Source organism: Diabrotica undecimpunctata, chromosome 6, assembly GCF_040954645.1.
Source record: "Diabrotica undecimpunctata isolate CICGRU chromosome 6, icDiaUnde3, whole genome shotgun sequence".
NCBI lineage: Eukaryota > Metazoa > Arthropoda > Insecta > Coleoptera > Chrysomelidae > Diabrotica > Diabrotica undecimpunctata.
Window position 1 is genome coordinate 49,539,157 of NC_092808.1, and position 15,901 is coordinate 49,555,057.

Sequence of the window (15,901 nt, forward strand, 5' to 3'; positions counted from 1 at the left end):
ATACAGGCGAGCTGTGTCACGCCGCCAAGAACAGAATTCTAGTAATGAGATAGTCGCCTACGCACTTTGGTGTATGGCATGTTAAGAAGAAAAAGAGTAAATATTGTTCCCCTGCTATCTAAATTAGCGTCTCGTACAACTTTTTCTAAGGCGACATTAAAAAGCTGACACTCCAGCGCATCTCCCTGCCTTAACCCCCTATGAATTTCAAATGGGGTTGACGAGTCGTTTCAAATTTTTACTGCTGATAGCATCTTCGCCATTGTCACTTTTATCAAACATGAATTTTTTTGGAATTCCTAACTCATTCATAGCGTTGTAAAGACTTGGTTTTAAGACACTGTCATATGCCGCTTTAAAACCGAGAAAAATATAATACATATCTATGTTAAACTCTTGCGATTTTTCGAGGATCTGTCGTAGTGTAAAGATCTGGTAAATGGTTGAACGTCCACGCTGTATTTAGGAGAGTTATTCCGCGGTAATTATTGCATTCCAGTTGGTTTTCCTTTTTGTGTAACGGGCTTTTATATCTGGATCTAATAAATTAACAGATGAACTGGTTACATTGGATAGCTGGATAATTTCTAAATTATCAATATTTTTAGGGTAATCTTTTCAATCAAGTAATTCAAACTCCAAAGTATCTTTTTCTAACTCCCACTCACTTCCACTATCTTTAAAAGATTCCTGCTCACTATCTTTACCATTGATTATACGCTGAATTTCATCGTTTATTTCATTCGCATTTAAGGCTTTCTTGATGAAATAGTGCTACAAATAAATAAAATAATATTTACTACAAATATAAAAAAGAACTAGGTAATGACTTACCAAAAACCTCACCGGCGTCCAAATAAACTTGACAGAAACAGACTAACGTAGAGACTGGACTACCGTAAAATTTACATTTCTTCAAAAATCTAATACGTAAATACCATGGAACAATGTGTTCATTGTACCATGCGTTAATACAGTAATAAAGAAACACACCCAACGACCCAGCTCTCCTGTTAAACAAACAGCAAACAGCTACTGAGAGTATATAGGTTACACGATTGCATCCGAAATGCGACGAAAATAGAGGAGCGTCGTCAAATTTATGAGTGTCCACCTTTCTAGGGTAAACATCTAAATTTAGTTTTGTTAATACAACTAGTTATTCTGACGTTTTATAAAGATTTCTACACTAATAAAAAAAAACATTTACATAATCAGCATTTTATTTATGGTTTTTATAACCTTCAATTTACGTTTGAGATGTTAATTAATAATTTAAGAACCGAGTTCAAGAAAAAGTAAAAAAAATACTAGCAGAGACAAAGCGGGACCAAAAGAACACATGTTATGCAGAAAGTGCCAGGAATTCATTGATATAATCGAAGTTAATAAATAAATAAGCCGGTTTAAACTCGATCTCTACTCGCCATTAAATATTTTAATTTTTTATAATTGATGATGTAACAGTGGGATAAATATCAAGGTATGAATAGTATAATTAATATGTGTGCTTAACCTATGTTTTTATGAATATTTTCCAGTCATTAAAACCGGGGCTAAGGATTCAAGATGTGTAGTTTCATTGAGATCTAGACACAAAATATTCGAATTTAATATATTACAGGATGCAACAGCCAAATGAAATAAATTCGATAATAAATAAATTCTTGGGGGCTTGTTCTAAAAAACGCTCGGGCACGTCGATTGGTATTTTCAGTTTCGCTTTTTTTGCAATAAAAACTTTTCATACAGAGTGTATCGTGTAACAGTGGCCAATAATACTTTCTTATTTTAAATACAACACCCTATATATTATTCAATTTTTGGATTTCTTAGAATATTCTAGACATATCTGATCTCAATGGATAATGTCCTAAGGTAACTGTACTCTTTACCGACCATTTCCTATCACCGGCCGCAATGAATTTTTTCAGTATTAGACGCATTATGAAAAGTCCATATAACTACTGAAACTTTTAACAGTTTCCTTTTATAAACCCTAGACATGGAAACATTACAAACATCCAGCTGCTGACTAATGCCAAATTTGACAAATTTTAACGGATTTCGCAGTGGTCTTGCAAGACTCCGTAAGTCAGGTTATAAGAATCATCGTGCATTTGTAATTATTAAGCATTTGTTAATATATTATCAAGGTTAGTATTGCACTTTTATACCAAGAAATAGCACAAAACCACGTTTTTTTTAAGATTTCATGTGTTCGTTGGTTATTTGTTTTCTCCAATTAATAGTGATTTATTGTACAAGAAGATAAAATTGTACTTTATCTTCGAGAGCGTGTTTTAGCGTCGAGACGCTAGTTATGCTAGTTATCGTCGTGTGCAATACAACATTTTTTTCTATAGCAAGACTTCAAATTCAGGTAAACAATAGAATTTCAAAGAATTGTGTTGCTTTGTTGCTAGAGATATGAATTACTCTGTCAACAAATGTCAAACAAATGTTACGTTTTGGTTTTTGCGGAGAATATTGTTGCGTTCTGTGTACAAAGTGAATAAATACGAAATGGACGGAAAAGAATTGACACAAGAAAAGGAAAACCTGCCATCCGATGTAGAAAATGCAGCGTTGGAAGCAGGAAGTTTATTGTTGCCACAAAAATCTAGGATGATGTATGAGAAAGAATACCAGTCTTTTAAAAAGTGGAAAAGCATTAAGAATATCAATGGCGTGAGTGAAAAAATACTTCTGGCGTATTTTTCTGAAAAGTCGAAGAAAGCGATGCCATCGTCATTATGGTCGTATTATTTGATTTTGAAGCGTACGTTGTTAGGGAATTAAAATTGTGACATTTCCAAATTCAGCAAGTTAACCACCTTACTAAAAAACCTGAGTGGAGGATACAAAGCTAAAAAGTCCAAAATCCTGGAGTCAGATGACATTATTAAATTTCTGACAGAAGCTCCTGGTGACGTCTATTTGTTGATGAAGGTTAATGCTATTTTTGGTGTGCTTGGAGCGAGTAGGTCCGATGAATTGTACAAGTTAGAAGTGTTTAACGTGGACGACAAAAAATCGGTGATAATCGTTTCATTATCTGATACTAAAACCAAGCAGGAAAGGTCGTTTTGTATTACTGACAAGAAAAGTATACTGAGTTTCTTGGAAATTGTGAGAAAGTATATTGCCTTCGCCCCAAAAACTTAACTTACAGTAAGTTTTTTATAAATTACCGACAGCAAAAGTGCTCTACTCAATCGGTGGGGATTAACACTATATTTAATATCTCCAAGAAAATTGCAGATTTTTTGAAACTTGCAAATTCAGAAATGTATACGGGGCATTGTTTCTGTCGTTCTTCAGCTACTATGTTCGCAAATTCTGGAGCTGATCTAGTAAAAGTTAAACGTTTAGGTGGATGGAAATCATCATCTTCTGCAGAGTCAATAAGCAATAAGATTGCTGTATCCAAGTGTATACTTGGCGGACCAGAAAATCAATCCAATACCTCGAATCAAGTGTTTAAGCAAACGAGTACAAGTTGTGATGCTCCAAAAATAGATATTTCTAATAATGTTAATTGTAAAATTTTAGTTGTTTTTAATCCTTAATGTGTTTGAATTTGTAAATTTTATTGAATAAAAAAAAGTTAAAACATTTTATCTACTCTTGCTGTTAAAGTGTCACTTTATCTACCCTTGCGAATAAAGTGATACTTTATCTACTCAAAACAGTTGTTATAGCAACACTTTAACATTAGCTATGGAAAAAAATTTATTTACAATTAAAGAACGGTCGGTAAAAGGTGCTTTAAAACTTAAAATCAACCCTTTACCGACCGGGCGGTCGGAATAAGGGGAATGTAGTCATTGAATATTGTGAAACTTTAAAACTATTTTAGCATAAAATTATTCAAAATATATTTTTTTTCTTAAAGGTAATAAACCAACGATTCACTTGAGCATTTACCGACCGACCAGATTTTAATTTTCAATTAAAACAAATAATATGAAAGTTGAACAAAATTGTATTTTTTGGAAGAATTACTTTCAAATAGAATAATATATTAAGTGTCATATTTCCAAAAGTCTGTTATTGAACGGGAATCGATAATCATATTTATGGTACTTCATTGTTTTAAAGGTGAATGAAATATATGAATTTTTAAAATATTCAAAAGTATTCTTTTAAAATAATATTTTTTTCACGGTCGGTAATACAGTACAAGAAATATATATTGTGACCTACTACCCACCGAGAATATTATGAACATTTTCTTTCCAGATTCAAGAAAAACTTTGAGCTATGTCTGAAACACGAAAAAACTATACCAATGAAATTCTTCAGCAAACGTTGGATTTAATTCGAGAGGGAATGTCGTTTGGAAAAGCATCCAGAGAATTCAAAATTCCAAAAATCACCCTAGTTGATAAAATTCATAACAAATATGAATAAGGTGCTACCAGTGAAGCCCACTGTGTCCTGACTGAAGCTGAAGAACAAGCCATAGTAGATTGGATTCTATATTTAAAAACTGTTGGTTTCCCTGTAACAAAAAATCAACTGTTGGGGTGAGTTGCAGAACTAGGTCGCCATCTAGAACGAGCAAATAAATTTAAAGACGGAATTCCAGGTCGTCATTAGTACGAAAATTTCTTCGCCAGAACAGAAAAAAGTGTAAGATGTTGGTTTGATGGAGTTTCAGACTATTTAAAAACAAATAATTCAGAGGAAGTTTAATCAGACCCAAAACGAATTTTTAATTGCGACTAATCAGATTTTTTTTCACCAAAAGAAAAATGTGTAATGGTAAGAAAAGTTTCGAAAAAAGTCATATCTTACGGTACTTTTGACAGTTTCGGCAGATGGACAAGTTGTGAAACCTACTGTTCTTTCCCTATAAAATAGTACCAGCCAGTATTTATTTGAAAATGCCTTTGGGCTGGGGTATTGGCCATTCAGACTCCGGGTGGATGACTCGAGAATGTTTTTATGAATTCATTACGAATGTATTCTATAAACAATGGATTGTTGAAAACCTTTACCTGTTGTGCTTTTTCTCGATAGCCATTCTTCACATTTAACGCTTCATTTAACTGAGTTGGGTGTTTGTTGCTATTTTAAGGCTACTTAACCTTTTCTGATAAAACAGGATCCATAATTGGCGTATTGAGAATAATGGCAAAAAACTAAAACGGGAACATTTTGCAGAGGAACTGGACAAATGTAGTAGAGATAGCGTTACCGAGGATATAGTAAGAAATGGTTTTAGAACTTGTGGATTGTATTCGTATAATCAGAATAACTTTGACTACACCAAACGACTTGCTCAAGTTGAATGAAAAACGCAAAAAGAAATGGCAGATGTTTTAAAAAAGAGTCCATTTTTAATTAAAATCGAAAAACGAATTGACAGACAACTTCTAGAAGGATTTTAAAATTGTGGCAATATTTGGAAAGGAAGTCTCTCAAACAAAGGATTGTTATGTTTCTGTAGAAAAGTTAAAAACTAAACACCGGACATCTAATATAAAAATTTCCAGCATCAGTTTGGATTTAGATAGTTCTATTTGGGACCAAGAGCAAATCATGCTGGTATAACCTGAGTGTACTTTAGTGTAGAAGGAAGCAGAATGTGAAAACTCCATTGTTTCGGAAGATACTCTGTTTCCAGTAACTGAAACAAGTGGCTCTCTTTTAGCAATGACTGAGCTTCCATTCTTTGAGCAGCATAATACTACCCCAAAAGAAAACACTATTGAAGATGAACTTTTAGAAAAGAAAAAATCTACACCGGAGACGCCCTCGAAAAATATTCCTCTTCTTAAAAATGTTGCAAATGTTTCAAAAAAGCTTTATTCTGGCCTGAAAAAAAACTATAATGATACAAATATTGAAATTACTATAAAATACTGAAATACAAATAGTGAAAAAATTGAAAAACAAGAAAACAAAAAATGTGGTGAAAGAAGAACATGTTCTTCCTAGTAAAAAGATGAATTTAATATTTCTGAAGGAGGATATACTGTGATTATTTATGAAGGAGAGTACTTTCCTGGAGTGAATCTTGGCTTTGACGGTACGGGATTAAGAGTAAAGACGTCGTTAAGAAGTGGTTCACATTGGAAATGCCCTGAGATAAAGCATATTTTGTCATATTCAAAAAATGAAATATTTTCAAGAATTAATCCTCCAAAACCCATGAATAAAAGGAATATCTATGCAATTCCGGAGATGGATGCAATAAAAAATATAATACTAAAAAAAATAATGTGTTCGAAAATTTTTGGGAGATACTCCAGCATACCAAGTCACCTAGGGCTCGATAACACGAAAAGAGTCCCATCAGAGCTCAATCCTTTTGATACCGTAGGTATCTGGGATGATTTAATTTTCCTCTTAAAGAGAGTGTGAGCTGTATGGCTAAATCTAAAAAAGAATAAAATTATTTTATACCAAAGTTGAATCTATTATACATGCCCAATATATTATGTAACATTTTATTTGTTTTATTATGAATTTATTGTTACGAACATGCATTCGGCGTGGCCCGTGTAACGGTTGCATCTCGAAAACGACTAGAACTTTTCGGCGATATCTCGAGCGCGAGAGAGAGATCAACCCATCAAATAGGCTAATTAGAGGTAGGCTATCCCGAATGTTCTAGTACATAGTGACTTTTATATATAAGCGTACTTTCTAGAAGTAGTTTTTAGTTGTTAAGATACTGTCGAACTGTAAACTTATCAATAAATTTATTTATATAAATTCGAACCGTTCGTTTTGTTTAAAAACGCTACAGTTGGTGTCCGGTGTAAGATTTAGAAATAAATTCAGCAGTGATTGCTAAATAAAAAAAAAGACTTTTAAACTTTTGAAAAGTATTGTTCGTTGGGAACAGCCGTGTAACTCGGTAGTGATCTTAGTAAAAAAAGAACATTTGAAAAGTACGTGTGTGCCTGACTAAAGATGCTGCTAGTACAACTTTCAGTAAAACAGTTGCGTGAGCAGCTAGAAGAACGCGATGCAGACTGCAGTGGTTCCAATAAGATCCTCCAAGAACGACTGAAGAATGTTCTTAACAATAATGGAGATAACCCAGAGACATTCCAGTTTCAGTCAGCAGAAGAAGCAGTTTTAACAAAGATGGATGAGAAATTTGGAAATGATTGAGGAAACTTCCAAAAAAAGTGATGAGAGATTCGATGAAACTTCTCAAATTATTAAAGAAACAGCTAGACAAAACGACGAGAAATTCAAAAATATGTCTAGAAGATTCGACGAAGTATATATTCAGAACAGTGAGAAGTTTGAAGAAGTCTCTAAAACATTCGATAAAGTAGAAGAGAAAGTCAAAAAGTTAGAGAGCATGATAACCAATACAAAAGTGCTACCATCAGTTAGTACAGTAGCCTTAGATCCGGTAGTGAAAGAAGAATCACCGAGAGACGAAACGACGCATCATATGAGATTAAAATTGCCACCATTTGATGGAAAGTCCTCTTGGTCCATGTACCTTAAAAATTTGAAACTATTGCGACAGCCAATCATTGGACAGAACAAAAAAAGGCTGTTTGCTTGACTGCTGCTTTACCACTCGCCATTGCCTTGGAACACGAGGCAGCTAGTCGAGTTTCACGGAGCTATCGAGTACGAACCTCTGAAGAGAGCAACGAACAAAACGATAAACGTCTAGAGGAAATCATACGTAAAGTAGTTCGTAACATGATGCCGAAGAGACGCGAAACCTGATGTTGGAATGGTGGCGACGTAGGTCACATTCGCCGTAAATTGCAAGAAAATAATACAACAGTCAGAAAGCTAGAACAAATCGAACACAGGGCTGAAAGAGTTCGTTTAAATGCTGATGCCCTTTCGAGACGGCCGTGCAGTGCAAATTGTATTGTTCTGAAGCTTTTTTCTTATGGCATTTTAAAGTAATTACTATTTAAATAGGACTAAGCCACAATTAAAGGTTCAAGTACGTTTATTGACGTTTCAATTTCCACTTCGGAAATCGTTCTCAAAATACTTATTTTGAGAACGATTTCCGAAGTGGAAATTGAAACGTCAATAAACGTACTTTAACCTTTAATTGTGGCTTATTCCCATTTAAATAGTAATTGGTGCAAATTGTAATCACTGTCTTAAATTATAAGAACGACTTTGCCCCGTGAGACGAACCACCGTCATGAATGATCAATGGCAGCCTCAACAGCTACAAGACGCTCAATCAGATGATCCATGTATAAAAAGAGTATTGGATTGGATGCGTCGAAGTGAAAGGCCTTTTTAGCAAGACATTAGTGCATGTAGTCCTGAAGTCAAGTGCTACTGGAGGCAATGGAATTGCCTAGTGCTAAAAGATGATCTTCTTTATAGAACCTTTGAGAACGATGATGGTATACAAACTAAGCTTCACTTGATTGTAGCTAAAAGTAAAGTGTCAGAAGTATAGCGTCAGTTGCATGACGGTGCATCAGGTGGACACTTTGGTATCACGAAGACTCTGCAAAAGGTTCGAGAACGGTTCTATTGGGTGAACTGTAAAGATGATGTAAGAAGATGGTGCCGTAAATGTGAACTGTGTGCAACTAGTAATGGTCCAGTTGGTAAAAAGAGGGACCCATGAAACAGTACAATGTTGGTAGTCCTATGGAACGAGTAGCAATCGACATTGCAGGTCGACTTCCAGAGACGAATGATGGAAATAAATATATCCTGGTAGCCATGGATTATTTTACGAAATGGACTGAGGCCTATGCGATACCAAATCAAGAAGCTGCTACCGTTGCAGAGGTACTTGTTAAAGAATTCTTTAGATGATTTGGTGTTCCCTTGGAGATCCACTCCGACGAAGGGCAAAATTTAGAGTCAACCCTTTTCCAAAACGTTTGTAAATTGATTGGTGTCAATAAGACCAGAACGACACCCCTATATCCTCAATCAGATGGAATGGTTGAGAGGATAAACCGAACGATGGGTAAACACCGGTCTAAAGTTATATCAGAACATCAAAGAAATTGGGACTAGCACATTGATTTATTCCTAATGGCCTACCGCTCGGCCTTGAATGAAATTACAGGCCAGACTGCAACCTGCCTGATGTTAGGTCGTGAAGTCCGTTTGCCCTGCGACCCAGAGTTTTGCTTTCTACCTTCCGAAGAACATGTTGCAAGCGAAGATTATGTCGACCGCCTGAAGTTAAGAACAAACAACATTCATGAACTTGCCCGACAACACATCCAGTTAACCAGTGACGGAATGAAAGATCAATATGATTCTCGATGCAAGAATAAAAGCTATGAAGTAGGTGATTTTGTTTGGCTTTATAATCCACAACGTCGTTGTGCCTTGTCCCCTAAACTGCAAAGACAATGGGATGGTCCGTATAAAATTAAAAAGAGAATAAATGACGTAATATACCGAATTAAGAAGTTAGGTAAACCAAAAGTAGTTCACATAAATCTTCTTGCACCTTATGCTGGTTTAAACAAAACAGAAGAAGCCCGAACCCTTCAACATGAGATTAAAGATAACCGGCGACCAAGCTTTAATGAATTTATGTCAAATTACGTTAAGAGAAAGAGTGCTAGATTCAGCGTGACCACAGAAGTTCAGCAGGATCTGTTTAGTGTTCTGCATAACGTCTCTCTAGCACACTGTATAGCCCAAGATCTTGAGATGACTAAATCTTTGGACGATTTAAAAAATCAGCAGCCTAAAGTTGGGAAAGTACTGAGATTAGAAGATGGTCCTCGATCTTTGCTGTATATGGTGACCAGGAAGTTGTGTACAGACAGGGCAACCTACGAGGATATATGGCGTGCTCTAACTAATTTGAAGAAAATCGTCTGCAATTATTTGGCCTTAATCTGAAGAGATCGTGTCCTTCAAAGACAGTAGACTGTTATTTCTTTCTGAGGGGTTCATGCAGAGCTGGAGAGTCCTGTAGATTCCGCCATCCTAGGCCTACATTTAGAGTTGCTGATCGGGACGCTTAGATCTAAGAGGGGAGCAGTGCTACAAACATGCATTCGGTGTGGCCCGTGTAACGGTTGCATCTCGAAAACGACTAGAACTTACCGGCCATGTATCGAGCACGAAAGAGATCAACCCGTCAAATAGGCGAATTGAAGGTGGGCTACTCCAGAATGTTATAGTACATAGTGACTTTTATATATAAGCATACCTTGAAGGAGTGAAGTGGAGTTGATAAGATATTACCGAAGTAAACTTATAAATAAATATAATTATATAAATTCGAACCGCTCGTTATATTTAAAAACGGTACACTAGGATTCTTTTTTCTAATATTGTTAATATAAATAACTTAACACCATTTTTTGCTAAATCTCAGAACATTATATCCAACAATCAGAACATCTATTATCATTCACTACCTTTTATACCATCATTAAAACCTAAATTAATACAAACACTAAAGGTTATTGACAATATAAAAATAGCAACAAAGAACATCAAAACCATTTCATCTCTATATTCCAAAACTAAGTAATAGACTAATTAGACAGAAGAAATGTAGTATACAGCACTAGTTGTACTCAGTGTGAAGCTGAGTATGTTGGTGAGACCGAAAGAAATCTGTCAAATCGCGTTATTTTCCACAAAAGTGATTGTAAAATTAAAAAGCCACCTTGTGCTTTAGCAGAGCATGTAACGACAAAGACCATATTATGAATTTTGATAAAATTAAAATTTTGTGTAATGAAAGTAATAAATTCAAAAGGACTTTTTTAGAAATGGTTTGTATTAGCAGAAGTGATAATAATTTAAACACAAGATCAGAAATTCAAAATCTAAGCAAAATTTATTTATAATTATATTATTTCTCTATAGTTTATTTATAAAACCAGTAAAATATCACATTTTAATTTAATTTTCCATATACTTGTTACATTTTTTGATGCATCTATCAGTGATGAATGAATCTTCTTTTTTATTACTAAATAAAAGAGAATTTTTAAACAAAATTTTAGTTTTCAAATATGAAAATTTTAAGTTGGCATTCATGACATTGAGGCTTATTTGTACTTGGTCGCTATTATAACTTATTTTATAAATTCAATTGTTTTTGCGTTAAAAAAATTTTTTTAAATTATATTACAAAATTTAAGAGAAACATTTATTAGACAGTCAAAAAATTTTGAGAATAGTTTTTTGAAATATGTTTAGCAGCATAAATTTATTAACAAAACTAATTTTATTTGGTGAGTTAATATAATTTTTTTTTTCTAGTTCCACTTTGTAAGATATTTTGTTTTTTTTTTATCAGCTCTTGAAAATGATTGTAAATAGAATTGAAAGCACGAGATAAAAAATAGTTACCTAATAGCTTCTTTTATTGACTCCAACCCATCCAAAACATATTTATATATTTTTTCCAAACGAGTCACAAGTACTTTTTTTTCTTCATCAACAAAGATGTATTATAATGTTGATAAAATTTATCATAGTCTCTCATCTTTTTTAATATATAAAACCTATTTTTATGTTTAAAAATTTAAAAAATTACTGTATATCCAAAAATAATGTCATGTATTTATTTAGAATAATTAAGTGTTTTTGGATGTACAGTAATTTTTAAAATTTTTAAACATAAAAATAGGTTTTATATATTAAAAAAGATGAGAGACTATGACAAATTTTATCAACATTATAATACATCTTCGTTGATACAACCTCATTAAGTTTCTCCCTGATGAAGGACATAACCAATGTCCGAAAGCTTGGAAAAAAAAGAGTACACGTTTCATTTTTTATTGCTGCAGACCCACTATTTAACGTTTACTTATATATATATATATATATATATATATATATATATATATATATATATATATATATATATATATATATATATATATATATATTGTGACGATTAGGGTTTATAGAAAATAATTTATAAGTTATATACTACATAATATTAGATATAAAAAAGTATTTGATTATTTTAAGAAGTTATATACTAGAGAATTTAATAAAAAGATATTTATGTGAGGGCATTTTTAAGAAATTAGCATATAATAATTGTAAAAAGTTGTATTTTAGTAGTTATGATTTTGTAGATATTTTTAAGTGAGCCATGTGACTAGGCAACACACTATACCCTCCATTCCTAAATGTCATTTTAAGAATTTTACGAATATAAGTGGGGTTATATTGTTTGAAATGTGTATTTTATTAAATTAGAGTGTTAGTTACTAATTTGAATGTTTATTCTGATCTGAAAAGCCTAAATGTAAACAAAATTATTAATAGAAAAGAATGGAATTCTCTGGATCAGCGGAGATGACCATTGTTTACAGTCGAACATTCTCGATATAATGATTATGGCGGTGGATCGAACAGATATTTTTTCGAGAACATCTAGATAGAAGTTAATAGAACGATTGGAACATGATCTCTTACCAGATGGTTCTGGAATATCAATAAAGGATATAAATACCCGTGATTTGGATTCAAGATGGCAGTTTTTGGAAGTTTTTAGTCAGAAGTCAGGCCAGTTTATTATGAAAGTTATTAGACACATTTAGTGAAGTAAATTGTTCAGAATTTTCAAGAAGTCAGTCAGAAAAGTTTAGTAAGAAATATGAAAGATTATTTGGAGTCAGAGAATCAGGTACAAATAGTCAAATTATTTAATATAGTGAGTTAAATGAAGATTAAAAATTATGCATATAATTTATGCACATTTATAATTATACACAAATAATTATTGAAGATTATAAAAGTATATTGGAAGAAATTAAATTATATTGTGGTTGGAGATTAGTATAAATCAACTTATAATAATTGGATATTGGTATATTGAAAAGAAGAATAAATATAAATGCTGTTTGCTGGTTTGGTTGGTGGTGTATAAATGCTGGTGAAGAAAACTATATCTTAAATTGGTAGAAGCTGATAATTGGAAAAAGTAATTTCACAAAAAAACAAGGATAACTGAAGTACGAAGACATTCAGTGGTGATTAGAATCTATATACTTAGTGGAAAACAGTTCATTTAGGCATTCAGTGAAAGAAAGGTACAAAATTTTGTTAATATAATTTAGTTAGTGTCATAACAATTTCAATTTTGAAGATAGTTTGTTTAAATTTTAGATTGTCTATAGAATTTAATTAGTTTTATAAGAATATCAGTTTAAAGATAGTTTATTTTAAATTTACATTGACTAGGTTAGATATATATATGTGTGTTTCATAATAGTTATAATAAAGATAATTTAAAAAAGTACTTACAAGCTAATTCTTTGAGAACCGCGATAAAAACCCTATATATTATTAAAAATACTCATTGCTCATCATTCAAACAAAAAACACATCATAACAATATATATATATATATATATATATATATATATATATATATATATATATATACATTTCTATTGTGTCTACTGTTGACTCACCAAGTGAAAATTTATCTTAACATTTTACTAAAAAATTTTAAGTGATGCAAATGACACCGATAGCAACTTTTTGTAAAAGATTCTTTTTTCAGCTTCAGTAACTTTATTAAAAAAAATTCAACTACCAAAAGATTATGTAATTATTAGTTTGGATGTCGATTCACTTTCACTTTATATTATTTAACGTTAGCTATTCGAAATATGCAAATATATATATAAATATATATACATATATATATATATATATATATATATATATATATATATATATATATATATATAATATTTCGAAAGATTCTTCGTTTAGTACAAATAAACCTTAAGCTAAGCAACTCAACAGGCTTCAGGGTTGAACCGTGTTGATTATTACTGCGCAGTAATAATCGACCCGGAAGCCTTTTGAGTTTAATGTTAACTCTTGTAATAGTAGTAATCTTACCTCTAAGTTTAATATATGTATATATTCATTTCATCTCTTAAGGGTGGATATAATATATGAAACGTGTCTCAATTGACGTTTTGAGACGATTTTTCTCAAAATAAAATTGAATTTTGTTTTTTGAATATCAAAAAATAAAGTTAACTGAACTTGTGGTTAATTACTACTGAAGATAGTAAATACCATAGAGCAGTCACGAAGAAATAATTTTGTATCTAAGCAAAGAAAAACGTCCAATCTATGATTTTGAAACTTATTAAAGATAATTAAGAAAGACATTTTTATACTCACCTTGAGATTTCACAACCACCAAAAAACATATAAATAATAAGCAATTCCTAAAGAAAGTCATTGTAATAGATTTGTATGTACTGTCCACTTCCAATAAACGAAGATGAGATACTAATTTTAACTATTTTGTGTGGTCTATCGAAAGGCGAGATTGTACTTGAATATATGCTAACGACGTATAATTATTCGTCAAAACTAAAGTAAGTTATTAATCCTGATGATGATACAGGTGGTTAAAATACAATGAAAATATATGGGATAGAGGAAAGAAATGTAAACTTTTTTTAATAAAGTCATAAAATACTATGAAAGTACACGGACCAATTATATTGTAGAAAATTCAATGAGTATTACTGATAATAATAGGTACCTACTCATTCGTGGTAAAATATTTATGATGTTTAAAAGAATAAATAAATATAAATATCTACATATCTCTTAATTTGATTTATTATCAACACCTTAGTAATAACAAATTGTTTTTTATAAATATTTTATTTTAAAGGGGAGGTTATTTTATGACTATATAATATATATTGATAAATTCTATTGCCTTATGGTTATTCAAGAGAAACTTTTTTTAATATTTAATATTATCACCGTAGCATATCCATGTCATTGCACAACATATGCTACAAACAACAGCAATTGAAATTTAATGCATATTTGTACTATATAGTAATAACAAAAAGTAGTAAAATGGGCTTTGTCATTTATATTATTTCACTTAAACATTAAAAGTTTAAAAATTAATTGACAAAATATCGAAATGCTATTAGAATATAAAACTGTCAGGTAGGTAAAGTGTCCTACACTGAACCAATTTTTGTATAGATCTTTAGTACTACTTTATGTTAATTGTAATATTTCAGAAGACTTATTAAACAGAAAGATAACATATTAATCCTTTATCTATATTGCTTTAATACTTAACAATTATTTTTATGTATATAAGATACTATTTACATAATAGCCTGAATGGTTCACTGTGTGCTATGTTGTGGACACAGTGAACCACTAGCCTGTACACAGTGAATCATATACCTAAATAAAACAAATATATAAACAAAGAGGTATTTCTCGTAAATTTACAAACAATTTGTAGTATATTTCGATGTTAAACATGTTATTAACGGGGGATAAAGGGGTAGAATGCGAATACATGGAGTTGATTCCAGTTTACTCCAACTAGCCTCTTCTACTCAAATCCGACTCTCACCTTCACGCTGGTGTCCCCTGTTAACCGAGCAACCTAGCTAGAGATCTGGTATCCAACCCGGGTGGAAAGTTGGGTCGGGACTGACGAGAGTGGGTGAAATGGCCCTCCGAAAAGGGGGTTTGGCGTTGGGTTAACTACCCAACCCGTTAAAACCCCATACTTACGAAATCGAAAGTCAAAAATGCCGGACGGAAATCTCAACGACGACCTATGCAACGAAATAAGGACCTAAATAATGGAAATAATGATCTTAATGTATTTACCTGGAACGTTCGCACACTTAACGAACCTGGAAACATCCGCAAACTGTGTGACATATTAGCACAATATAATGCTGATATTACTGCAATACAAGAAGTACGATGGACAGGCCATGGCATAATCCAAAAAGCAAACTACAATATATACTATAGTTGTCATAGAACCAGACATGAATTTGGGACAGCCTTTATAGTCAATAATAAAGTCAACCACTTGGTTATAGATTTTTAGTCGATAAATCTGCGAATGAGCTGCTTAAGGATCAGGGGCAAGTTTTTTATTATTAGCCTTATTAAT

General features: G+C 32.2%; 1 protein-coding gene across 1 annotated transcript in view; it reads right to left on the reverse strand.

Annotated features, from left to right (window-relative positions):
• Nucleotides 1–14,278, reverse strand: part of LOC140443431 (serine protease grass-like) — a 108,879-nt gene extending 94,601 nt beyond the window's left edge. The window contains exon 1 of the mRNA XM_072534685.1: nucleotides 14,125–14,278. Within this exon, the coding sequence (XP_072390786.1) occupies nucleotides 14,125–14,185 (61 nt within the window). The 5' untranslated portion in view covers nucleotides 14,186–14,278. The remainder of the gene's footprint in view (nucleotides 1–14,124) is intronic.
• Between the last annotated feature and the right edge of the window lie 1,623 nt (nucleotides 14,279–15,901).